General features: G+C 60.8%; 2 protein-coding genes across 2 annotated transcripts; both read left to right on the top strand.

The window, feature by feature from the left end:
• Positions 1–400: 400 nt before the first annotated feature.
• ACVRL1 (activin A receptor like type 1) lies at positions 401–8401 on the top strand (the record flags this gene model as incomplete). The annotated part of the gene is made up of 10 exons (XM_079547902.1): positions 401–657; positions 1630–1700; positions 2547–2771; positions 3216–3433; positions 3518–3617; positions 4108–4254; positions 4328–4603; positions 5710–5907; positions 7166–7296; positions 8267–8401. The coding sequence occupies 10 exons, from the start codon at positions 401–403 to the stop codon at positions 8399–8401; spliced, it is 1758 nt and encodes a 585-aa protein (XP_079404028.1).
• A 951-nt stretch (positions 8402–9352) lies between these two features.
• Positions 9353–24445, top strand: ACVR1B (activin A receptor type 1B; the record flags this gene model as incomplete). Its single annotated transcript, XM_079547922.1, has 6 exons — positions 9353–9440; positions 19174–19413; positions 20535–20783; positions 22728–22958; positions 23266–23433; positions 24289–24445. Coding segments are annotated over exons 1-6 (1073 nt in total), but the record flags the coding sequence as incomplete, so codon positions are not given.
• Positions 24446–24572: the final 127 nt, after the last annotated feature.

Here is a 24572-nt window from a genome sequence, read left to right as displayed (position 1 = left end):
GTGAGTGCCGGGGGGTTTGGGGTGCTGGTGGATCTATGGGGCCATTGGGTGCCATCCTACAGCCCCCAGCCCACCCTTTTTCCCTATAGGTGAGTGCTGGGGGGTTTGGGGCGGCCATGGGAATGGGTCTGTTGCCCCATGTGGGTCTGTGGGGACACTGGGTGCGGTCCCACAGCCCACCGTCCACCCTACGTCCCTGTAGGTGTGTGCTGGGGGGTTTGGGGTGTCCTGCGGGATGCTGCGGGTCACTGGGTGCTACCCTACAGCCCCCAGCCCACCCTACACCCTCATTTTCTTCCCGCAGAGCTTCCATTTCATTTAGCACCGGGGGTTACCCAAAGCAGCTCCAGATCTGGGGGCTGTGAGGGGATTTAGGGAAGGGTTTCAGCTGCTTTTCCCGATGGGTTTTCAGCAGAATCAGGATCTGGCCCCGTTCCTGCTGCATCCCATGACAGTGGGGTTCGTGGCGGGGTGGCAGGGGATGGATTTGGGCGAGCGGGGATTCGTGGTTCTGGATCTGTTTCCAACTGGGATGAAGTGCAGCGAGGGAGAGGGCAAACCGGGGCTGAGGGCGCGAGCAGAGCAGAGCCTGGAGTGCACAGCGCTGGGAGCTGCTGCCGCCTGCAAGGACAGCGTGCAGGGGGAGGCGTGCAGGAGGTGGGCGCAGGGAGATGTGAGCAAGGAGCGGCGTGTAAGGAGATGAGTGCAACTGGAGGGGGGCAAGGAGAGGTCTGTGCAGGGGGGGGGAGTGCGAGGGCAAGAAGATGCGTGCAAGGAGAGGGGCGCAAGGAGCCACAAGAACCCACTGGAGGTGTGCAAGGGGAAGCGTGCAAACCTCGCACGCCTAGCGAGGCGACCGAGCTGCGTTTGCAGCTGTTGGTGCAGCGGCTGCACCGTTGTCCCCAGTTCTGCGCTCCCAGAGCAGCTCCTGCGGGGCGCAATGGGACGCACTGAGCTCGGCTGGCCGCTTCCTCTCCGCCAGCGCCGACAAAGCGATCTATTTTGGGGAGGAAAGGCCCTTCTGGAGCGGTGCTTTGCGTGACCGCCTCTCCCCATCAAGGGCAGAATCTAAACAATCTTGATTCCTGTCCTGGCCCCACGGGCAGGGCTCCTTCAATTGCAGGAAACGGCGCTTTGGCCGTGTTTATATGTTGGGAACAGCGGGGAGACGGCGGAGGGAGCGGTGGGGGGTTTGGGGGGGGAGGGGGCCGTGGATGGGCCGTGAGAAAAGATCTCTCTCTGGGACTGCGGTGGGGTCCATGGGGTGAGCGTGGGGGGGCGGGGGGAACGCAAAACAATGCGTCAGAAAGAGAGGAAAAATGGAGAGGAATGGAAAAGCAAAACTTTGCCCCGAGGCAGCGATGGGAACGGCTGTGGGGGGCGGCGGCGGAGCTGTGGGGCGTGGGGGGTCCTATGGCTGCTTGTGTTGTGTGGGCGCAGCGATGCACAGACCCTGTTACCAGGAGGAGCCACAGCTGGGACATCCAGAGCTGAATTCCACCGCAGGGCAGCGCGTCCCCCCCGTGGGGCACCGCCGCTCCCGTCCCAACCTGACCCACGGCTCTGCCCGAGGGATGCCCCACTGCCTCCTCCCCGCTCCGTGCCAACCATCCCCTGTTATTCCTGCAGGAAAATGCCCCCCAGAGCCCACGCTGGGGCCGTGCTGGTGCTGCTGAGCCTCTCTTTCGGCCTCGCTGCAGGTGAGTAGCCAAGAAATGGGAGCAGACCCACAGCCATTGGGAAACCCAAGCGCTCGCTCTGCGCAGCAGAAATGGAGCTGATCCTCAATCCCAGGGATCCAGGCCGCGATCGCCCTCCCCTCCCCAAGCTTGGCTTGATGAGAACCACTCTGGGGCCATGGTGGGGCTGTGGGCGTCCCTCTGTCCCCCTGCTGCTGTCCGTCTGGCCGCCCTCACGCTGAACCCGCTGCTTCCAGGAGGGATTTGTTCCGTGCCAAAAAGCAGAGCTAATTTGGGAGGAGGGAGTGCAGCAAAGGGTTGAGCCCGAAAACAACATCCCAGGGTCCAGGCCCAACATTCCCCGTGGGCAGGATGCGGCTGTGCTGCGCTGCAGCAACATCCCCCTGGCTGGACCGGGGGGAAAAAACAGCCAACATTCCCCTGGCTGTGCTGCGCTGCCGGATGGCTTCACCCAACTCGTTGCATTCGGTGCGATGGAGGCACGGCCCCTGGTTGGCCCGAGGGCTTTTGGCACGGATATCAGTGACCCCAAAGCCAGCAGCATCCCAGTGCTGGATGGGTGGACGATCTCCCCAACACTTTGATCCCCTCCGGTGTCTCCTGGTGACCCCAAGTTGGTCCAAGGGTCTTTGGCACGGATAACATAGACCCCAAAGCCAGCAGCACCCCAATGCTGAATGGACGATGTCCCCAACCCCGCGGTCCTCTCCAACATCTCCTGGTGGTCCCAAGTTGGTCTGACGCTCTTCGGCACGGATGGCGTCGACCCCAAAACCGACAGCATCCCAGCCCTGGGTGGATGACGCCCCCAAGCCTTTGACAAACGCGATTCCCTCGTGCCTGCAGGTGAGCTGCAATGCGCGTGCGACGTGCCGCACTGTCCTGCGCCCACCTGCACCGGCACGGTGTGCTTCGTCAGCAAGAGGAAGGAGGCAGGGAGGGTCACCCAGCACAAAGGCTGCTTCTCGGATCACCTGCTGGAGAATTGCCAGTCCTCCGTGATGGAGCACTTCGGCACCCGGTGCTGCAACGCCAGCATGTGCAACGCCGAGCTGGAGATCTACCTGCGAGGTACGGGGCCCTGGGCTGCCCCCTCTGAGGAGCATTGGGGGATGTGGGGATGGGGTCTCTAGGTCGTCCCCCTCCTTGCTTGGGATTTCTAGGGTCCCTTTTTCCCATGTGGGATGGGTGCCCCCTCCTGGCGCGTCTCCTTGGGTGGTGCCTGCAGGGCTGCCATCCGTGAGTGACCCCAGTGCCAGCCCACCTTCCCCACGTCGATGGTGAAGCACCAAGACCCCTGTCCTCCCCATTCCAAACCCCAAGAACCAGGACCTCGGCCTTCTTTCACCCTTTCCATATCCACCCCCAAGCACCAACAACTCCACCGTTCCCATTTCCAAGCCCAAGCACCAAGGCACCAAGACCTCCACCCTCTCCACGTCCATTCCCAAGCATCAGGTCCTCCCTAGGACCAACCCCACCCTCATCCTCCCACCCACCGTTCCTCCCCACCAGGAGAAGAAGCCCTGGGACAGCCTCCTTCCCTCTCCAACCTCCTCCTGCTGATCTTCATCCCGCTGCTGACGCTCCTCGTCCTCGTGGCTCTCACCATCCTCTTCCTCTGGAAGCTGGCCCAGCACCGCCGCAAGAGGCTGCTCCTCTTCAAGCACAGCGACCTGGGGGACACGGACCTGATGCTGAAGGCATCCATGGTGGGAGACAGCACGCTGGAGGTGGGGCAGCTCCCGGGGTCCCCGGGTGTCCCAGAGGCGTGGGGTGGCCGCCCATCTCACAGCGCCGCCGTCCCCGTTCCGTAGGATTTGCTGAACGATGACTGCACCACGGGCAGTGGGTCAGGGCTGCCCTTCCTGGTCCAGCGCACGGTGGCCCGGCAGATCTCCCTCGTGGAGTGCGTGGGTGAGGAGAGCGGAGATCCAACCCCGTTTGCCAGAACCCCATAAAGATACGGACTTCTCCCCTGCCCCACTGGGAGAGAGCGGTTGGGTGGTGGTTGTGTTGACCAACATCAGGCCAACACAAGAACGAAGGGTCCTCCATCGCCCCATAGCTATTCCACAGTGGGACCTGGCTGATGGTGGGACTGATGTGCGGTTGGACCACGCAGAGGGGGCTGGGCTGCCCCCTCCGAGGAGCACGGGGGATGTGGGGATGGGGTCTCTAGGTCGTCCCCCTCCTTGCTTGGGATTTCTAGGGTCCCTTTTTCCCATGTGGGATGGGTGCCCCCTCCTGGCGCGTCTCCTTGGGTGGTGCCTGCAGGGCTGCCATCCACGAGTGACCCCAACGCCCCCCAACGCCCCCCAGTTCTCCTGCAGTTCTGTAGCGCTGGCACGGGGTCAGGGTTGGGGTCCGCAGGGGTCCGTGTGACGCAGCGCCGTGGTCGCGGCAGGCAAAGGGCGTTACGGCGAGGTGTGGCGAGGCGTTTGGCACGGGGAGAACGTGGCCGTCAAGATCTTCTCCTCCCGGGACGAGCAGTCATGGTTCCGCGAGACCGAGATCTACAACACCGTGCTGCTGCGGCACGACAACATCCTGGGTGAGCGGGGCGCTGGGGGACGGGGACGGCATGGCGACGACGGATCCATCACCCGGCTCCTCTCCCCATCCAGGCTTCATCGCCTCCGATATGACCTCGAGGAACTCCAGCACCCAGCTGTGGCTCATCACCCACTACCACGAGAACGGCTCGCTCTACGACTACCTGCAGAGGACAACGCTGGATGTGGAGACCTGCCTGGGCTTGGCAGCCTCCATCATCTGCGGCCTCGTCCACCTCCACGTGGAGATCTTTGGCACGCAGGGCAAGCCTGCTATCGCTCACCGTGACCTGAAGAGCAGGAACATCCTGGTGAAGAGCAACCGGCAGTGCTGCATCGCCGACCTGGGTGAGAGCGCGCTCCATGGGGACGCACGGTGCCAGCCATCCGCCCGTGCATCCATCCAGACATCCCCACATCCATCCACTCCTCCATCCAACCCTCCACCCGTCCCCACATCCATCCATCCATACGTTCATCCCTCCCTCTGTCCATTCATCCATCCAACTCTCCATCCATCCAACCCTACATTCAACGCTACATCCATCCAACCTTATATCCAATCCTCCCTCCCTCCATCCATCCATCCATCCATCCATCCAATCCTGCATCCAACACTGCATCCACCCAAACCCACATCCCTCCATCCATCCATCCAACCCTACAACCAACCCTACATCCATCCAACCAATCCTCCCTCCAGCCCTCCATCCTTCCATCCCTCCATACAACCCTCCATCCATCCAACCCTACATTCATCCAACCTCACACCTCTCCATCCAGCCTCCATCCAATCCCCCATCCCTCCATCCATCCATTCATCCATCCCTCCATCAATCCATCTAACCCTCCATCCAACTCTCCATCCATCCATACAACCCTACATTCAACCATCCAGTCTCCCATCCATCCCTCCCTCCATCCATCCCTCCATCCACCCTTCCATCTCTCCATCCCTCCATCCACCCCTCCATCCCTCCATCTCTCCATCCCTCCATCCACCCCTCCATCCCTCCATTTCTCCATCTCTCCACCCCTCCTTCCCTCCATCCATCCCTCCACCCCTCCATCCCTCCATCCATCCCTCCATCCACCCTTCCATCTCTCCATCCCTCCATCCACCCCTCCATCCCTCCATTTCTCCATCCCTCCATCCCTCCCTCCATCCCTCCACCCCTCCATCCCTCTATCCACCCCTCCCTCCATCCATCCCTCCATCCATCCCTCCATCCCTCCATCCACCCCTCCATCTCTCCATCCCTCCATCCATCCTTCCATCCCTCCATCCATTCCTCCCTCCATCCTTCCATCCACCCTTCCATCTCTCCATTCACCCTCCACCCCTCCATCCCTCCATCCATCCCTCCATCTCTCCATCCCTCCATCCCTCCATCCTTCCATCTCTCCATTCACCCTCCACCCCTCCATCCCTCCACCAACCCCTTGCCCCCCAGGCCTGGCCGTCATGCACTCTCAGGGCAGCGACTACCTGGACATCGGCCACAACCCTCGCGTGGGCACGAAGCGCTACATGGCGCCGGAGGTGCTGAGCGAGCAGATCCGCACCGACTGCTTCGAGTCCTACAAGAAAACGGACATCTGGGCGTTCGGCCTGGTGCTGTGGGAGATCGCGCGGCGCACGGCCGTCAATGGTGAGCGCAGCCTCCAGCCCCCCCCCCCCCCTCCTCCTCCTCCTCTTTTCTTTTCCCCTTTTTTTTCCGCTTTTCCCCTCGCCCTGCAGATTAGCCGTAAATTATAAACACTGTAATCTGGTGTCAGCGCCCGGCTGGCTGATTAAAGGCCCCATTAGGCTTCAATCAGGGCTTTGTTTGCTCGCTGCTGATTAGCAAACAAGCCGCATCCAGAAGCGCCTGGCGGCTCTCCAAGGGGACCTCGTGGCCGTGGGGCTGACAGCGGGGTCCCCACCGAGGTCCCCTCATCCCAACCGCCGCCGTTCAGCACCAAAACCCATTAGTGGTGTTAATTAATGGATGGGATAAGCAGAAGGAACCCCCTGGCGCAGACAGGTTGGGAAAATCCCGCTGATTTTGGATTCCTTTGGATTCAGTGTTTGAATTACGGGGCTGTGCACCGGGCGACCGCTGCCCCCCACTTTAAAACCCCCACAGGGACCCCAGGCATTGCTGGGGAATGGGGCTGGGGGCCAACGGGACCCCTGAGTGTGGGGGGTGGGGGAACAGGGGGGGGTTAAACCCAACCTGTATGGGCAGATGGAGGCACTAAGAGGGATCAGTGGGGCCAGCTGGCGGGGTCGGGTGGGACAGGGGCTGGGGGCGGCTCTGAGACCCCCGAACCACCCCAGTGAGGTCCCACATTGCACCCCGATGTGGGGCAGGAGGCTGTTCCCCAGAACCACCCCAATGAGACCCCATAGAGCAGCAGAGCTGTGCGCCCCACATACCTACACAGGGCTGGAGTCTCTGGCCCCCAGACCACCCCACTGAGACCCCACAGAGCAGCAGAGCTGGGCCCCATACACCCTCATATAGGGCTGGAACCCCCACGACCCCAGACCACCCCACTGAGACCCAGCAGCAGAGCTGGGCACCCCATACACCCTCATATAGGGCTGGAACCCCCACGTCCCCCAGACCACCCCACTGAAGCCCCATAGTGCATCCCAGCATAGCCACTGCGCCCCAAACCACCCCACTGAGGCCCCACAGAGCAGCAGAGCTGGGCCCCATACACCCTCATATAGGGCTGGAACCCCCACGTCCCCCAGGCCACCCCACTGAAGCCCCATAGTGCATCCCAGCATAGCCCCTGCGCCCCAAACCACCCCACCGAGGCCCCACAGAGCAGCAGAGCTCTGCACCCCCCACACCCTCATATAGGGCTGGAGCTTCTGTGCCCCCCAGCCGCCCCACTGAGTCCCGCACCCCATAGGCATGGTGGAGGAGTACCGCCCGCCCTTCTTCGACGCGGTGCCCAGCGATCCCAGCTTCGAGGACATGAAGAAGGTGGTGTGCATCGAGCAGAGGACCCCCACGGTGCCCAACCGCCTCTTCTCCGACCCGGTGAGACTTCGGACCCCCCGGGGGGGCAATGGGGACACGAACCCAGGTGGCACTGGGGACGCTGGCAGCAGAGGGACCCCCTAAAATTGCCCCCCAAACCCTTTGGGGAACCACAGCACAGTGTTCCCCCCAAAAGGCTCTCACCCCACGGCTGGGGGTCTGCATGCAGCAGGGTTGTGCCCCCAGGACCCCCCATCCCTCCTTTGCACCTCAGGACCTCCCATCCCACCTCTTTTTGCCCCCAGGTGCTCTGTGCCCTCCAGGACCCCCCATCCCCCCCCATCCACTTTGCCCCCCAGGGCCTCCAGTCCCATCTTTGCCCCTCAGGACCCCCCATCCCCCTTTTGCCCCCAGGAACTGTATGCCCCCCCAGGACCCCTCTGTCTCCCTTTGCCCCCAGGATCCCCAGACCCCCTTTACCCTCAGGACCCCCCCCCCCGTCCCCCTTTTGCCCCCATGTGCTGCACACCCCCCAGGACCTCCCCATCCCCCTTTGTCCCCAGGACCCCAGACCCTCCTCCATTTCCCCCCTTTGCCCCCAGGCACTGCATGTCCCCCAGGACCTCCCAGTCCCCTCTTTGCACCCAAGGACCCCAAGGACCCCCCCCCCCCCCCCACCTCCTCTTTACCCCCAGGACCCCTCCCACCCCCCTTTTGTCCCCATGTACTGCATACCCCTCAGGACCCCCACCCCCCCTTTGCCCCCAGGCACCCAGGACCCTCCAGTCCCCTCTTTGCCCCCAGGACCCCCTCACCTCCTCTTTACCCCCAGGACCCCCCTCATCCCTCCTTTGCCCCCAGGACCCCCCCCCCATCCTCTCTTTTCCCCCCAGGACCTCCCCATCACCTCTTTACCTCTTCATCCTTCTTTGCCCCCCCAGGACCCCCCCCCCCCCTCCCCCAGTCCCTCCTTTGCCCCCAGGCACCGCATGCACCCCAGGACCCCCCCTTGTCCCCCTTTGCCCCCCAGGCACTGCGTGCCCTGCCGGGGCTGATGAAGGAGTGTTGGTACCAGAGCCCAGCAGCCCGTCTCACAGCGCTGCGCATCAAGAAATCGCTGCAGAAACTGCAGCACTCCCTGCACGAACCCAAAGAGGAGCGTTGAGACCCCCCCCCCAACCCCCCCCAAAACCCAAAAGCAGAGCAGCATTTCCCTGCTGCTGTCACAGCTCTCACTGCGCCCGGCGGGGTGTGGGAACGGCCGCCTTATTTAATGACCCAAATGTAATATATTTAATAAAGCACTTGATGGCTGCGAAGCCTCCGCGCGGCGCTGCGTTGCCCAGTGCGTTGCATGCATGCAGGCTGCGTGCGCTGCTCAGTGCATTGCATGCATACAGGTTTCATGCAACACTCAACACATCGCCCCAGCACACGCATGCATGCACAGGCACACGTGAGATCCGTGCACGCGTGCACGCGTGCACACTTACACACATGCTTGCATGCACCCATGCACACATGAATACATACGTGCACCCATGCACACACATACATATGCATACATGCACCCATGCATGCACATACCTGCACACATAAATGCATGCACATATGCGCACACACACACACGCACACATAAACACATACATGCACTCATGCACACATAAATGCATACATGCACATATGCACGCACACATGCATACATGAATACATACGTGCACATATACGCACACACACATATACATACATGCACATATGCACGCACACACACACGTACAAATACACACATCCACACACACACACATAAATACACACATCCACACACACGAATACATACATGCGCACATACATGCACACACATATGCACATGTAAATACATACATGCACGCACGCACATCTATACCTGCGTACATCCCACCCAGGCGCGGTGCGTCCCCTTTAAGAGTTGCCCCGCCCCTCCCCCCGATGACCACGCCCCCTCCCGGCTGTGATCACGCCCCCTCCTCCCGACGGCCCCGCCCCCTCCTTGGCCCCGCCCCCTCCCGCCCCTCCCGAGGCGCCGCCGCCGCCGTTGGGCTCCGAGGCCGCGGCTCTCGCCATGGCCGCCCCCCCCCGCCGCCGCCCCCCGCCCTCCGCCGCCTCCGCCGCCGCCGTTCTGCCGCTGCTCGCCCTCTTCATGGCCGGAGCTCCCGGCGGGGTTCGCGGTGAGTGCGGCTCCGGGTCCGGCCCGTCAGCCCGGCCACAACATGGCGGCTCGGCGCCCCGCCCCCGCCCGGCGGCACGGGGGGGGGGGGGGGTGGAATTGGGGCAGATGGGGGGGGATGGGATGAGGGGGGGTGAGGGGGTCCTGAGGGGCTTTCGGGGGACCCTGAGTGGGTCTGAGCGCTGAGGGGCGCCGCGAAGGGTCCTGAGGTGGTTTGGGGGGGGGGCTGTGAATGGATTTAAGGGGGTCCTGAATGGATCTGGGGGGCTGTGAATGGATTTAAGGGGGTCCTGAATGGATCTGGGGGGCTGTGAATGGATTTAAGGGGGTCCTGAATGGATCTGGGGGGCTGTGAATGGATTTAAGGGGATCCTGAATGGATCTGGGGGGCTGTGAATGGATTTAAGGGGATCCTGAATGGATCTGGGGGGCTGTGAATCGATTTGGGGGAGGTGGGGGAAGCTGTGAATGGATTTGGGGGGCTGGGGGGGGGCTGTGAATGGATTTAAGGGGGTCCTGAATGGACCTGGGGGGGATGGGGGGGCTGTGAATGAGTTGGGGGGGAAGCTCTGAATGGATTTAAAGGAGCACTGAATGGATCTTGGGGGGTTTGAGGGACTGTGAATGGATTTGGTGGGGAGGTTTGGGGGGCTGTGAATGGATATAAAGGGGCCCTGAATGGATCTGGGGGGTCGGGGGGGGTCGGGGGGGCTGTGAATGGATTCGGGAGGGGGGATTTGGGGGGCTGTGAATGGATTTAAGGGGGTCCTGAATGGATCTGGGGGGCTGTGAATGGATTTAAGGGGGTCCTGAATGGATCTGGGGGGCTGTGAATCGATTTGGGGGAGGTGGGGGAAGCTGTGAATGGATTTGGGGGGCTGGGGGGGGGGCTGTGAATGGATTTAAGGGGGTCCTGAATGGACCTGGGGGGGATGGGGGGGCTGTGAATGAGTTGGGGGGGAGCTCTGAATGGATTTAAAGGAGCACTGAATGGATCTTGGGGGGTTTGGGGGATTGTGAATGGATTTGGTGGGGAGGTTTGGGGGGCTGTGAATGGATATAAAGGGGCCCTGAATGGATCTGGGGGGTCGGGGGGGGTCGGGGGGGCTGTGAATGGATTCGGGAGGGGGGATTTGGGGGGCTGTGAATGGATTTAAGGGGGTCCTGAATGGATCTGGGGGGCTGTGAATGGATTTAAGGGGGTCCTGAATGGATCTGGGGGGCTGTGAATCGATTTGGGGGAGGTGGGGGAAGCTGTGAATGGATTTGGGGGGCTGGGGGGGGGGCTGTGAATGGATTTAAGGGGGTCCTGAATGGACCTGGGGGGGATGGGGGGGCTGTGAATGAGTTGGGGGGGAGCTCTGAATGGATTTAAAGGAGCACTGAATGGATCTTGGGGGGTTTGGGGGATTGTGAATGGATTTGGTGGGGAGGTTTGGGGGGCTGTGAATGGATATAAAGGGGCCCTGAATGGATCTGGGGGGTCGGGGGGCTGTGAATGGATTCGGGAGGGGGGATTTGGGGGGCTGTGAATGGATTTAAAGGAGCCCTGAATAATGGATCTGGGGCCGGGGGGGGGGGGGAGAGAGGGGGGATGTGTAAGGAGCCTGCAGGTGATTTTAGGAGCAGCTCAGAGGTCCTGAGTGGTGCTGGGGGGTTTCAGGGGGTCCTGGGCGGGTGGGGGGGGGATTTGTGTGAGTTTTAAGGAGCTGGAGGTCATTGTAAGGGAGCCGTGAGGGGGTTTTGGGGGTCTCTGAGTGGATCCTGGGGGGTTTGAGGAGCACAGAGGTGATGTGGGGGGGCTCGGAGGTAATTTAGGGGGTCCCTATGAAGAGCTGAGGGGTTGGGAGGGCAGAGGAGGAGGCCTTGGGGTGAATGTTGGGGGGGGGGCTGGGAGGGGGATTTGGGGTCTGTCCCCTTTCACCTCCAGATTGAGGCTGTGGGGAGGTGCTGAGGGGTCGGGAAAGTTGGGGGGGGGGGGACGACACCAGGCAGGGGAGTGTGGGGTTGGGAGGAGGAATTGGGGGGGCCGGAGCCAGCAGAGGGGTTGGGATTGGGGTGGGGGCAGATGGGGGCATCCAGGGCTCTGTGCAGGGCTGGGGGGGGGTCACAGGGTCACAGGCCAGGGCACCCCTGGGGGTGTCTGTGTGTGCGTATGGGGGGGGGGGGGGTTCCACCTTGCTGGTGCTGATCTGTGGGGCAGCCCCACACTTATGGGGGCTCCGTCTGTGGGTCTGCAATGTTGTGGGGGGGGAAGGAAGGAAGGAAGCATAGGCTGCCCTGCGCTTTTTTGGGGAGCTGTGATGGGGGGGGGGGCACCAGCAGCCCCCCTGTGCTCCACAACCTGCAACGCACAGAAGCCCCCTCCCCTTTTCTGTTTTAAAGGAACCCTTTGCAGGTTCTTTTCCCCCCTTCTCCCCCCCTGCAGCCCTGGGCAAATATTTGTTAGCAGGGAGGTGAGGAGAGGCGGAGGTGAGGAGCTCCCTTCGCTTCCCCAGGGATCCCAATCTTTGGGGGGGGGGGGGGTCCCGAATCCCCCCCTTTTTTAGGGCTCACAGCCCCCAGCGCCACTGCGGGCACCTGTTGGCGTCAGGCTGCACGTGAAGCAAACAGGGGGGTCGCCGGGTTCTCGTGTCGCACGGGGATGCGTTCCAACAGGAGCGCGGCGTTCCTCCTCCGGCCCTTTCACCACCCAGCTTCGCTGCGGGGTGAGGGAAGAGCCCGAAGAAGGCAGATCGGGACTTGTTGGCTGTGTGAGATGGCTGCGGGGCAGCAGGGGAAGGTGCACGTGTGTGTGTGTGTGTGTGTGTGTGTGTGTGTGTGTGTGCAGGGCGAGCCGAGCCGCCTGCTGCTGCAGGGATGCTGAGCGGCGCCGCGTTCGGCTTTGTGCGCATCCTTAATGGGGAGGGAAGGAGGGGGGCGCAGGGATCCAAAAGGGGGGGGGGGGCGAAGGAGGAGCCGTTGGGGCAGGGTTTGTATTTGGAAACGGGCTTTCTATGAATGCGTGCGTATAGAAATCAACAGGAAGGGACCCATCCAGGCGCTCACCTCCCGGAAACGCGGCGCTGCCTTTCATCCCCGGCTCAATTGTTTCCGTCTGTCGTCCCGCTGGGAGGTTTGGCTTTTGGGGACTCGCCGGGTCGCCCCCCCTCCCTCCCCCCCCGAGATGCGGCTCTGCCCCACATGCGGGGCTCCGTTTGGGCATCGGCCGCCTTCGCCGCTCCCCATCTGTCACAGGAATGGTTCTGCAGAGCCGCACGGCGACATGCGTGCTGGGAAATGGAGGAGGAAGCGCCTCCTGCGCTTTGCCTTTCCAAGAAGCACGCAGCGATGCTTTGGAACGGCTGCAGGTGGGTTATGGCACAGGAAAACCCCATTCGCCCCGGCGCTGGAGTCCCAGCTCCGGACTTTCCAAGAAGGACGGCTGGAAACGAAACGCGGCGTCCAGCACCACGTTCTCCAGCCCCGTGGGCTCCTTGGCCAGACGGCCCGGATTCCTCCCCGTGCATCCAATGCCAGCGACGGACGTGGCGGAAATCGCCGTTGCGAAAGGGAGCGTCGGTGCTGGGAAGCAAAGTTCACTCGGCAGGGTGGTGACCGCTGTAAATCTCCTCGCTCTGCCCGGCTCGGGGCTGAGCCGTGCTGCTGGTGCTGTTTTCAGGCACTTCCAGGCCGTGCTGCTGCACCTGTGGGTCTTTTCTATGAGGATGGGGGCGTTGCTTGAGCTCGGATCGAAGCCCCCCGTTCTCCTGTTGTTGGGTGATGGAGGCGGCGTCGTTCTGTTTGGGGTTTGGTTTGGTTGTATGTTTTTTCTCCCCTTCCCCGGCAGAAAAGCAGATTTCTCAGCACCTTGACGCTTTCCTAACGCCTGCTGCCTCCTCTGCCCTCGTTAGAAGTCAGAGATGCGCTGTGCTGGGCGGTGCAAGGCAGGCTGTGCTGTTAATTAGAGCCAGGAATGAGCCTGAGGATGGACAGCGTGGGCTTCAGGCCCTGAGGGTCGTCAGTAGAGGCCTGCGGACCCCCAGCAATGCCTGTGGACCCCCATCAGTTCTGCTCTGTAGACCCCAAAGATGTGGATCCTGGGTTTGAACCCTGGAAGTGCTGGGTTGCAGACCCCAGCAATGCCTATGGACCCCCATCAGTTCTGCTCTGCGGATCCCAAGGCCATGCAGTGTGAGTTTCCAGCCCTGAAAGCCATCAGCTCTGATCTGTAGAACCCCAAAAATGCCTGTGGACCCCCATCATTCTGCTGAGTAGACCCCAGAAATGCACAGCGTGGGTTTCAAGCCCTGAAAGTCATCAGTGGGTTGCAGACCCCCAGAAATGCCCGTAGACCCCCATCAGTTCTGCTCTGTAGACCCCAAAGATGTGGATCCTGGGTTTGAAGCCCTGGAAGTGCTGGGTTGCAGACCCCCAGCAATGCCTGCGGACCCCCAGCAATGCCTATGGACCCCCATCAGTTCTGCTCCATGGATCCCAAGGCCGTGCAGTGTGGGTTTCCAGCCCTGAAAGCCATCAGCTCTGATCTGCAGACCCCCAGAAATGTCTGTAGATCCCCATCAGTTCTGATCTTTAAACCCCAAAAATGTACAACATGAGTTTCAGGCCCTGAAAGTCATCGGTGCTGAACTGTAGACCCCAGAAATGTGGATTCTGGGTTTGAAGCACTAAAAAAATCCTTGGTGCTGGGTTGCAGACCCCCCAAAATGTCTGTGGACCCCCATCTTTCTGCTGTATAGACCCCAGCAATGTCTGTGGACCCCCATCGGTTCTGACCTGTGGACCCCAAAAATGTACAGCGTGGCTTTCAAGCCCTGAAAGTCATCGATGCTGGGATGTAGAACCCCAAAAATGCCTGTGGACCCCCATCTTTCTGCTGAGTCGACCCCAGGAATGCACAGCATGGGTTTGAAGCCCTGAAAGTCCTCAGTGCTGGGTTGCAGACCCCCAGCAATGCCTGCGGACCCCCAGCAATGCCTATGGACCCCCATCAGTTCTGCTCCATGGATCCCAAGGCCGTGCAGTGTGGCTTCTCAGCCCTGAAAGCCATCAGCTCTGAACTGCAGACCCCCAGAAATGTCTGTAGATCCCCATCAGCTCCGGTCTGCAGACCCCAAAAATATCCAGCATGGCTTTGAAGCCCTGAAAGTCCTCAGTGCTGGGTTGCAGACCCCCAGCAATGCCTGCGGACCCCCATCAGTTCTGCTCTGCAGATCCCAAGGCCGTGCAATGTGGCTTCTCAGCCCCAAAAGCCGTCAGCTCTGATCTGCAGACCCCCAGAAATGTCTGCAGACCCGGAGCTGATGGGGATCTACAGACCCCCAAAATATCCAGCATGGCTTTGAAGCCCCCCAGAAGCCATCGGTGCCGGGCTGTGGAGCCCAGCAGTGCCTGCGACCCCAGCAGCGCTGCTCAGCGTGCGCCTCTTCCTCCTGGGCCGCCGATGCTGCAGCCCAGCTGCCTCCTGCTTTGCCTTTTGGGGCCTCCTGCTCCATTTTTTGGGGCCTCCTGCTCCATTTTTTGGGGTCTCCTGCACCGTTTCCCCCCATTTATGAGCACCAGGCAGCGTCAGACCCGAGCGTGGAGAGGCGGTTTGGAGCCATATGCCTGTTTTCTCAGCTGAAGAGCAACAGCAGCAGAAATGTCAAGGCTCCTTCTAATTAACCTGGTAATGATGAGGCTCCTGTCAATTCCCTTACTTAAAATTCGTTTGAAGCTCGCCTCTCGTTCTTGAATCGATGTGGGGAGGCTCTTGTGCGGAGGTCAGAGCCACGTTTCTCTTCCTCTTTTCCCCTTTCCCATCCATGTTCCATTCAGCCTCATCCAGCCCTCGCTCAGCCCATGCCAGGGGAGCGCAGCCAGCTCCAAAACGTTGGGACTCTTGTTTCTAACTTTAAATCCCCCCGTATAATTTTTAGTTTCTGGATGATTTGTGTGCGAGCGCTTGCTTGCTTTTATTTTTTCTCACAGTGCTTCGCAGCTAATTTTAACTCCGTTTCATTTAGCAGCAGTGGGTCAGTAGATTTCAGAAGCTCCAGCAGGGAACAGAAGAGGGGTAAGGATTGGGAGGCAGCAAAATGCAGGAAGGGATTCGAGATGGCAGCACTGCAGAGAGCAGAGCTGAGCTGGAAGCTCTTCTAACCCAACCACCCTGTGCTTCTGTGATCTTTAAGGACCTTCCCAACCCAACCATCCCGTGCTTCTGTGATCTTTAAGGACCTTTCCAACCCGACCACCCTGTGCTTCTGTGATCTTTAAGGACCTTTCCAACCCAACCATCCCGTGCTTCTGTGATCTTTAAGGACCTTCCCACCCCAACCATCCCATGCTTCTGTGATCTTTAAGGACCTTCCCAACCCGACCACCCTGTGGTTCTGTGATCTTTAAGGACCTTCCCAACCCGACCACCCTGTGGTTCTTTGATCTTTAAGGTCCTTTCCAACCCAACCACCCTGTGGTTCTGTGATTTTTAAGGACCTTCCCACCCCAACCATCCCATGCTTCTATTATCTTTAGGGACCTTTCCAACCCAACCATCCCATGCTTCTATTATCTTTAAGGACCTTCCCAACCCAACCATCCTGTGCTTCTGTGATCTTTAAGGACCTTCCCAACTCAACCATCCTGTGCTTCTGTGATCTTTAAGGACCTTCCCACCCCAACCATCCCGTGCTGATCAGGTGCAGGGTTTTGTAATGAGGAAACGTTTTTTAGCCCCAGATGTGGGGAGCCGCGTTCCAAAAGGTGTTTGGCGCCGTTACGACGTCTGTTTGTCCATGCTTAGCGGCTCCAGGTATCCCAGAGCCCAGCAGTGCTGGGATGGAGCTGAGCTGTGCTGGGGGGCAGCACTGCCATGGCTCTGCTGTGGTGTTGGGAATGCAGCTCTGCAGGAGGGGGGCACAGCTCCCACTGTGAGGACCCCCAGCTCCCATTATAGGACCCCCCAGCTTCCATTATAGGGTCCCCCAGCTCCCACCATTGGGTCCCCCAGCTCCCATTATAGGGTTCCCCAGCTCCCATTATAGGGTTCCCCAGCTCCTATTATAGGGTCCCCAGCTCCCACCATAGGGACCCCCCAGCTCCCATCATGGGGTCCCCCAGCTCCTATTACAAGGACACCCAGCTCCTATTATAGGGACACCCAGCTCCTATTATAGGGTCCCCAGCTCCCACTGTGAGGACCCCCCAGCTCCCATTACAGGGTCTCCAGCTCCCATTATAGGGACCCCTCAGCTCCCATTATAGGGTCCCCAGCTCCTATTATAGGGTCCCCAGCTCCCACCATGGGGTCCCCCAGCTCCCATTATAGGGACTCCCCAGCTCCCATTATAGGGTCCCCAGCTCCCACCATAGGGTCCCTCAGCTCCACGCTGGGCTGGTTCCAGCACTCCTGGAGCAGACGTTGCTCCATCCCACAGCTCATCCCCACGGCTGCGAGCTGCTCCTTTGTTTTCCTCTGCCCTTTGATGAGCTGGGTGGTGCGTTGTGCTGGATGGCAGCTTTCCTTCCCCAAAGGAGGAACGCTGTTGGCATCGAGGAGTTCTTTGCTTGGCTCACGTCTCCTCCTGCTTCACCTCTGCTGCACCCGGAGCCCTGTGGAGGTGTGAGAGATGGGGATCCGTGCTTGTCTGCATTCCGACCCCATCTGTGGGGAGAGAGCTCTGCTGATGGGAGAAGGATTTTCCCTTCCGGTCGAGCAGAGCTGAAATGTGAGGCAGGGCCCTGTGCGTTGCTGCAGTCCTGCCAGGGGATGCTTGGGGAGGAGCAGAACGGATGTGGGGGTGAGGAGCAGAGCTGGGGTGAGGATGTCAGCCCAAAATGCACCGCAGCGACCTGCCAGGACCTGGCAGAGGTGCAGCACACGCATGCTGGGATCTCCGTGCGCTCTGTCGATGCTGCTCTCCGCAGCCCAGCTGCAAAGTGTTGCAGAGCAGCTCGTGGCCCACAAAGGGAACAACGTGGGGTGGAAGGGGGCTGCAGAGCCCTCGTGGGATGGGAGGGGGGCTCCGCACGGAGCAGGGCTCTTCCTGCTGGGTCGGTTTGTTTTCAGCTCTGCCAACAAAACCCAGGGGTGCAGCAGAGCCTCTGCTGGAGCTCTCGAGAGGCCGCTCCGTTTCGGGGCAGGTGTGGAAAGGGAGAGGAATTTCTGCAGGCTGCTCCATGGGAGGAGTGAGGAGATTTCTTTGCCTTCCAGATCTGGAAGCGCAGCTGCTGCAGCTCGCATCTCCGCCTGGGGAAGGAGAGCGAAGGGAGCAGCTCGGTTTGGCCGTGCCCAAATGGAGTTGAAAGGAGCCTGCGTGGCGGGACGCGTTCCTTGAACAGCTTTGATTCATAGCCCGAGTTTTTGATAAAGCAATCAAGGAGCCGCTCGAAGGCACCGTTTCCCTGTGAGCAGACATGAAGGCAGGAATGCGCCCCGTCTGCTCTTTCCTCCCCGTGTTTTTCATTAAGGCTCCGTGAGAGCCAACCTTTGTTCCCTGGGCGCAGGGCTGTCCTTCCTGCGCCCGGAGCTCGGGGGGATTTCCTTCCATTAATTCTGCGATTCCGAAGCATCCCTTTAGGAGCTGAGCGGCTGTGATGCTGTCAGTGCCTTCCTGGGGGTCCATCCCGCATCCCTTTCCTTGCTGCGTTGCCCTACGATGCTTTAGAAGCATCTCACCCAGCCGCCCCTCCGCCTTTCCCTGCGCTGCAGCCGCTCGCAGCGGCAGCTGGGAAACAAAGAGCGCAGCGTGCAGGCAGAATTGAGCCCTAATGCAATTAGCCTAACTGATTTACCGCTCGGATGAGGGCTAATGGGCGTCTTCCTCCCAAACAGCCCCCAAGTTGGTGTGGAGCTGCTTGGTTTTCCCCCCCAGCATCCATCCCCGGCGCTCTGCTCCGCTGCAGCCAGGAGCAAAGCAGCTCTCGGTGCCGTCCCCATGGCTGGCTGCTCATTAAACCCACTAATTGCACAAGGGAGGGCTCTGCACGCCCCTCTGCCCCGCGCCGACTCCTGCGCGTGTCCTTTGAGCGCAGCCGTGGGGCTGGGGAAGAGTTAATTGCGCTGTTGTGTCTCCAAGCCCTTCCCACCTGAGCAGCATTTCTGCAGCGGGTAAATACATGTTGCAGCTCCCTCCGGGGAGGCTGAGATCTGATGAGAGCCCAGCAGATCCTGGTGCTGCTCAGCAGGCCCCACCCTGCTCCTGCACGTTGTTCATCTTTGCCCTTTGTCTGCAGGGATGGGGCTTTGCTTGCAGGTTTTTGGGCAGAAAAGGTGGGCGCCCGCCCTGGGGGCTGCTTCGCTCCGCACCCAAACGATGCTGGCGGAGAGCAGGCAGGAGGGCAGGGCTGTGCGTGAGCCAAAGCTGCGTCTGGCAGCAGGGAAGGAGTTCCTGCAGGAGCCCCTGAGCTGTTGGGGTGGAGCAGCTCGGCTCGCAGCGCCGGTTTGAGCGGTGCTGGGGTTGCTGTGGGCCACGCATCCTTGCAGGGCCGTCGGGTCGGCTCTGTCGGTGGCTGCGAGGAGGGCTGGCAGCACCTGGCGGAGGCCGCGATGGCGTTCTGTTCTGCTTCGTGCTTCACGTGGGCTCTCAGCTCCGTGCCATCAAACAGGAGCCGCTCCGCCACCCGTAGAGCTGCACCTCCCCGGCGTAGAGCTGCCCTTCCCGAGTGGGAGAATAAAGGCAGAAAGCTGACTTTGCCTTCCACACTTGGCCTCTGCTGGGCCGCTCAGGGTTTGGTCTCGCTCTATTTTGCAGCTCTGACGTGTCTGTGCTCTGACTGCAAGCAAGCCAACTCCACCTGCGAGACGGACGGCGCCTGCATGGTGTCTGTCTTCAACCTGGATGGGGTGAAGCACCACGTGAGGACCTGCATCCCCGAAGCCAAACTGATCCCAGCTGGGAAGCCCTTCTACTGCCTGAGCTCCGAGGATCTGCGCAACACCCACTGCTGCTACTCTGATTTCTGCAACAAGATTGATTTGATGGTTCCCAGCGGTGAGGACAGAGCTCGGGACACGTGCTGGATGCGGGGAGGGCAGATGTGGCTGCTTAGGGCTGGGGTTGAGGCTCTTTCCACTGCTTCCCTTCGGTTGCTGTGCAAACTCGAGCACTTGGCTGATTTCCTCGATGGGTAAAGCGGAGGTAATAACGAGCTGCTTCCAATTAACGCGTGGAGTTGCTCGAGCTCCCCTGTGGCAGACGAAATGTCAGCAGACGATGAGGTGGCGCTTTGGGCCAGGAGAGGCTTCCCCAATTCGGTTGTGGTTGGGTTTTTCCCCCCTTCCTCCACCTTCACACGCTGACACTCCTCTTTATCAGCCCTGATCTCCACGCAGCCTCGTGGAGCAGCAGAGCAGATCTGTGCGTCTGCAGCGACACCAGAGCCTCTGCTGCATGGAGCTTTGTGTCTGCATGGCCTGAGGCTGCGGGCTGCCTGTTCTCTGGGTGCAGCTCGGCCTCCTCTGCCTGGCTTCCTTCTGCGCTTTCCTCCCTCTGGGGCTGCGCCTCTCCGCGCTGCGACCCATGGAGGGGAGCGGAGCAGGGCAGAAGGCGCCCGGTGCTGAGGAAGCAGCCCTGCCCTGTTCCTGGGGGTGTGGGAACCGTCTGCTGTGGGACGGAGGAGTGCATGAACTTCCTCATAGCTCCGCGTTTCGGGTGCCGTGCCGTGGGTCTGACGAAGGCGGCGGGAGCCGCTTCCTTCGGGTGCAGAGGGGGGGAAGCTTCGCCTGTTCTCAAGATGAGCAGCTGCTCTCCTTGCGTTCAGGACAGGGATGGGGGCAGGAAGGAGCCCTTTACCGAATGCTGCTCCATTTTCCTCCCCCTTGGAGCGTGCCAGGGCACAGTGAGCACAGCTCAGAGAAGCAGAGCTGGCCCAGGGGAGGCTCCCACCGGGCTGAGCAGCAGGAGCCGTCATCCCCAGCACCGCGACCAAAGCACTGCTTGCTTTCGTGGGTCCTCCCTGCAGTTTGGCTGCCCGGCAGCGGCCGTCCCTGTGTGAACAGCGCTGTGCCATCGCGGGGCAGCAAGCAACAAATCTGGGCTGTGAGAGGGGGATTAAAGCACTTGTGAGGTCCTCCAAAAGCGCTTGCGATAACGCTGTTTCTTCTTGCTTCAAGGACACCTGAAAGACAACGAGCCCCCGTCGAGCTGGGGCCCGGTGGAGCTGGTGGCAGTGATTGCTGGGCCCGTCTTCCTCGTCTTTGTGGTCGTCATCATCGTCGTCTTCGTGTTTCATCACCACCAGCGCGTTTATCACAACCGGCAGCGGCTGGACATGGAGGACCCCTCTTGTGAAATGTGCCTGTCCAAGGACAAGACGCTGCAAGATCTCGTCTACGATCTCTCCACCTCTGGCTCTGGCTCAGGTAGGGAGGCTCTGACTGGCCGGGACCGAGGAGGACAAGCAGCTGGAGCGGGTTGTGGCTCGGTTTGCCGTTGCCTCACCTCCCCACGCTGCCCTAGAGGAGGAGGAGCAAACGCTGCTTGCACAGCCCGTTTCAGCCCTGAGAGCCCTCGGTTCTCCCGCGGCCGGCAGTGCGTTTCAAAAGAGCTCATCCCTGCAACGCTGAGGGAAACAAGGGCTCGATTGGTGGCTGTGAGCCCTGGAAACCATAAGGTTAAAAAAGAAAGAGAATCTTACGGCGGATGGAAACGTAATCCACAGAGGCAGAGAACAGAGCAGCCTGAGATGTGAGCGGGGAGCCGACCTTCGGCACCACGTCTGCTCTGTATGAACACTTTAGGGGATCCCTCCTGCGCTCCCTGCCAGCAGGTGAGCTGTGCAGCTTACGTGAGATGCGGCCCCTCTGCTGGGACGCTTTTCCTAAGAGAGGTTCTGGGGTTTTACTGCTTGTCAGCACTGCCAGCCTTCAGCCTCCACTCTCCAGGTTGCACTTATCTGATCTGCCTCCCAGCGCCGCTTCCCCGCCTGCTGTTTTCCTGACTGCTGGTGGTTTGCAGGCTGCTTCAAAGCGACGTGCAGCTGCTTCCCGAGCAGCCGAATGGCCCTGCCTCCCCACGTGCAGGAGCTGCTGCCATTTGCTGCTTTGGATCCTGCTTGGGCTGCTGAGCAGCGTCAGACGGAAAGCCTTCTGGGCTCGGTTCCTCTTGGGGCTGCAGGAGTTTCTTTGGAGCGTTGCTCAGATCCCCTCTCAGTGTTCTCTCCCCCCCCTGGGGCTCTCGTCCCCACCAGGAGCTGCTCCGGGCTCCCACCGCTCTGCACCCCCTGTGGGGCTTTCCAGTCTGCTCCAAGGTGGGGAGCCCAGCGCTGGGCCCAGTGCTCCAGATGGGGCCTCCCCAGTGCGGAGCAGAGGGAGGAGCGCCTCCCTGCCCTGCCGGCCCCACTCTGTGCAATGTCCCCAATGTCCCCAGGCAACCACTGGCCTTCTTGGCCACAGAACACGCTGCTGGCTTGTGGGCAGCCGTTAGACAAGCAGGACATCAGTGGCTTCTTGGCCACCAGGGCGCACAGTCGGCTCGTGGTCACACGTTGGTCAACCATCGGCCAACCTGGACACCAGTGGCCTTCCTTGCCACCGGGGCACAGTTGGCTCGTGGGCAGCTGTTGGCTGGTGAACCACTGGTCAACCGTTGGTCAACCGCGATTGGCCTTCTTGGTCACCAGAACACCCTGCTGGTTTGTGGTCACTGTCCAACCATTGGCCAGTCAGTGGTCAGCCATGACAGCATTCTTGGTCACCAGGACACACTGCTGCTTCCTGGCCAACCATTGGCAAACCATTGGTCATCTGGGACACCAGAGGCCTTCCTTGCCACCGGGACACCCTGCTGGCTCCTGGTCCTCTGCTGGCCAACCGTTGGCCAACTGGGACACCAGTGACCTTCTTGGCCACCAGGGCACAGTTGGCTCGTGGTCACGTGTTGGTTGGTGAACCACTGGTCAACCATTGGTCAACCACAACACCAGTGGCCTTCTTGGTCACCAGGACACCCTGCTGGTTCTTGGTCAACCATCGGCCAACCATTGGTCGATCACTGGTCAACCACGACGCCAGTGGCCTTCTTGGCTACCAGGACACCCTGCTGGTTCGTGGTCACTGTCCAACCATTGGCCAGTCAGTGGTCAGCCATGACAGCATTCTTGGTCACCAGGACACACTGCTGCTTCCTGGCCAACCATTGGCAAACCATTGGTCAGCTGGGACACCAGAGGCCTTCTTGGCCACCAGGACACCCTGCTGGTTCGTGGTCAACTGTTGGTCAACCGTCGGCCAACCAGGACGCACTGCTGACTGCTGACACCCATCTTTTCCCTGCAACCGTCCTTCAGTTCCCCATTTTCTTGGTAGGTTTGCCACTTTTTGTCCAGCGGACCGTGGCTCGGACGATCGTCCTGCAGGAGATCATTGGCAAAGGCCGCTTTGGGGAGGTGTGGCGCGGCCGATGGCGTGGAGGTGACGTGGCTGTGAAGATCTTCTCTTCCCGTGAGGAACGCTCCTGGTTCAGGGAGGCAGAAATCTACCAAACGGTGATGCTGCGGCACGAGAACATCCTGGGCTTCATTGCCGCCGACAACAAAGGTAAAACGTCCTCGGCCCCCAGAGCAGAGAGCCATCAGTGCTGCTGCTAGAGCTGCGTGGCTTCGCTCGGTTACGTGCTGAAGAAAGCCATCAGCACGCTGTGCAGTGGCTGCACGCGCGGCCGCGTCCCAGTGCAGGACGGGGAGATGAAAACCCTTGCGCAGGGATGCGTGTGCGTCGTCTGCGCCTTGGCGTTCTTCGCCTGGCCTGCCCCACAGCGAGCTGCAGCCTCAGCAGCGGTTCTGTGTGCCAAAGGACGCTCAGGAGCTCTGCTCTGCCCCTGAGAAACCCCTCTTTCCTCCTGCAGACAACGGGACGTGGACGCAGCTGTGGCTCGTCTCCGATTACCACGAGCACGGATCTCTCTTCGACTACCTGAACCGCTACACGGTGACCATCGAGGGGATGATCAAACTCGCTCTGTCGGCTGCCAGCGGGCTGGCCCACCTGCACATGGAGATCGTGGGCACTCAAGGCACGAGCGGGGTTTGGGGAGGCGCTGGGAGGCTGGAGAGGGGAGGGGGGGCCGTCGGGTGGGCTTGGATCCGCCTGGTGGCTGTGGGGGGGATTTGGTGGGCTGGGAACGTTCAGCCTGGGGAAGAGGAGCTCAGGGGAGACCTCACTGCTCTCTGTAACTTCTGAAGGGAGGCTTTGGTGAGCTGGGGGTCGGCCTCTGCTCTCGTGTCGTCAGTGATAGGAGCAGAGGGAATGGCTTCAAGCTGCGGCAGGGGAGATTCAGGCTGGACATGAGGAAGCATTGCTTGTCAGAAAGGGTGGTCAGGCGCTGGAATGGATGCCCAGGGAGGTGGTGGAGTCACCGAGCCTGGGGGTGTTGAAGGAAAGGCTGGATGCTGTGCTGAGGGACGTGGTTCAGTGGGAGCTGTTGGGAACAGGTGAACGGTTGAACTGGATGAGCTTGGAGGTCTTTTCCAACCTTGGGGATTCTATGATTCTATGATGGCTGTGTGTGGTGTCGGCCTCTGCTCCTGGGATTTAGACCAGCATTTCCCTGCTGCGATTTTGGGGTGCAGACGTGGGGTCAGCGCGGGCAGCAGCAGCAGCAGCAGCAGCAGCGATCCGCCCCTCGCAGCCGCAGGAGGGCTTTTGGAGCTGGAATCCCTCTGCAGGCCTGGGGGTGACACTGCGCCTCGCAGCCAGAAAGGGGCCTTTGCAGGCTGTCAGCTCTTTCCTCGGGCGCTGACGCGGATCCAAGCAGGAAAATGTGTTGCGACACAAAGAATTGCGCTCATGCCGTGAGATCCGGCGCTGCCTCTGCGCCAGCACGGCTCCCAGCCCGTGACCCTGCCACGTCTTGTTTTTGCTCTCTTAGGAAAGCCTGGGATTGCTCACAGGGACCTGAAATCCAAGAACATCTTGGTGAAGAAGAACGGCACGTGTGCCATCGCTGACCTGGGGCTCGCCGTGCGCCACGATTCCGTCACAGACACCATCGACATCGCCCCGAACCAAAGGGTTGGAACCAAACGGTACGGGAGCAGCGCTTCTGTGTCCCGAACCTCCCTGCTGCCTCCCCATATCAGCTCTGCGCCCTCTGCCTTCCCTTCACAGCCGGGTCCTGCTGAGCTGGGAGGCGTAGGTCAGCCCACAGGGCTC

Source organism: Tetrao urogallus (genome assembly GCF_951394365.1).
Source record: "Tetrao urogallus genome assembly, chromosome: 35".
NCBI lineage: Eukaryota > Metazoa > Chordata > Aves > Galliformes > Phasianidae > Tetrao > Tetrao urogallus.
The sequence above is the reverse complement of the archived record's forward strand: the minus strand, read 5'-3'. Positions and strand labels throughout refer to the sequence as shown.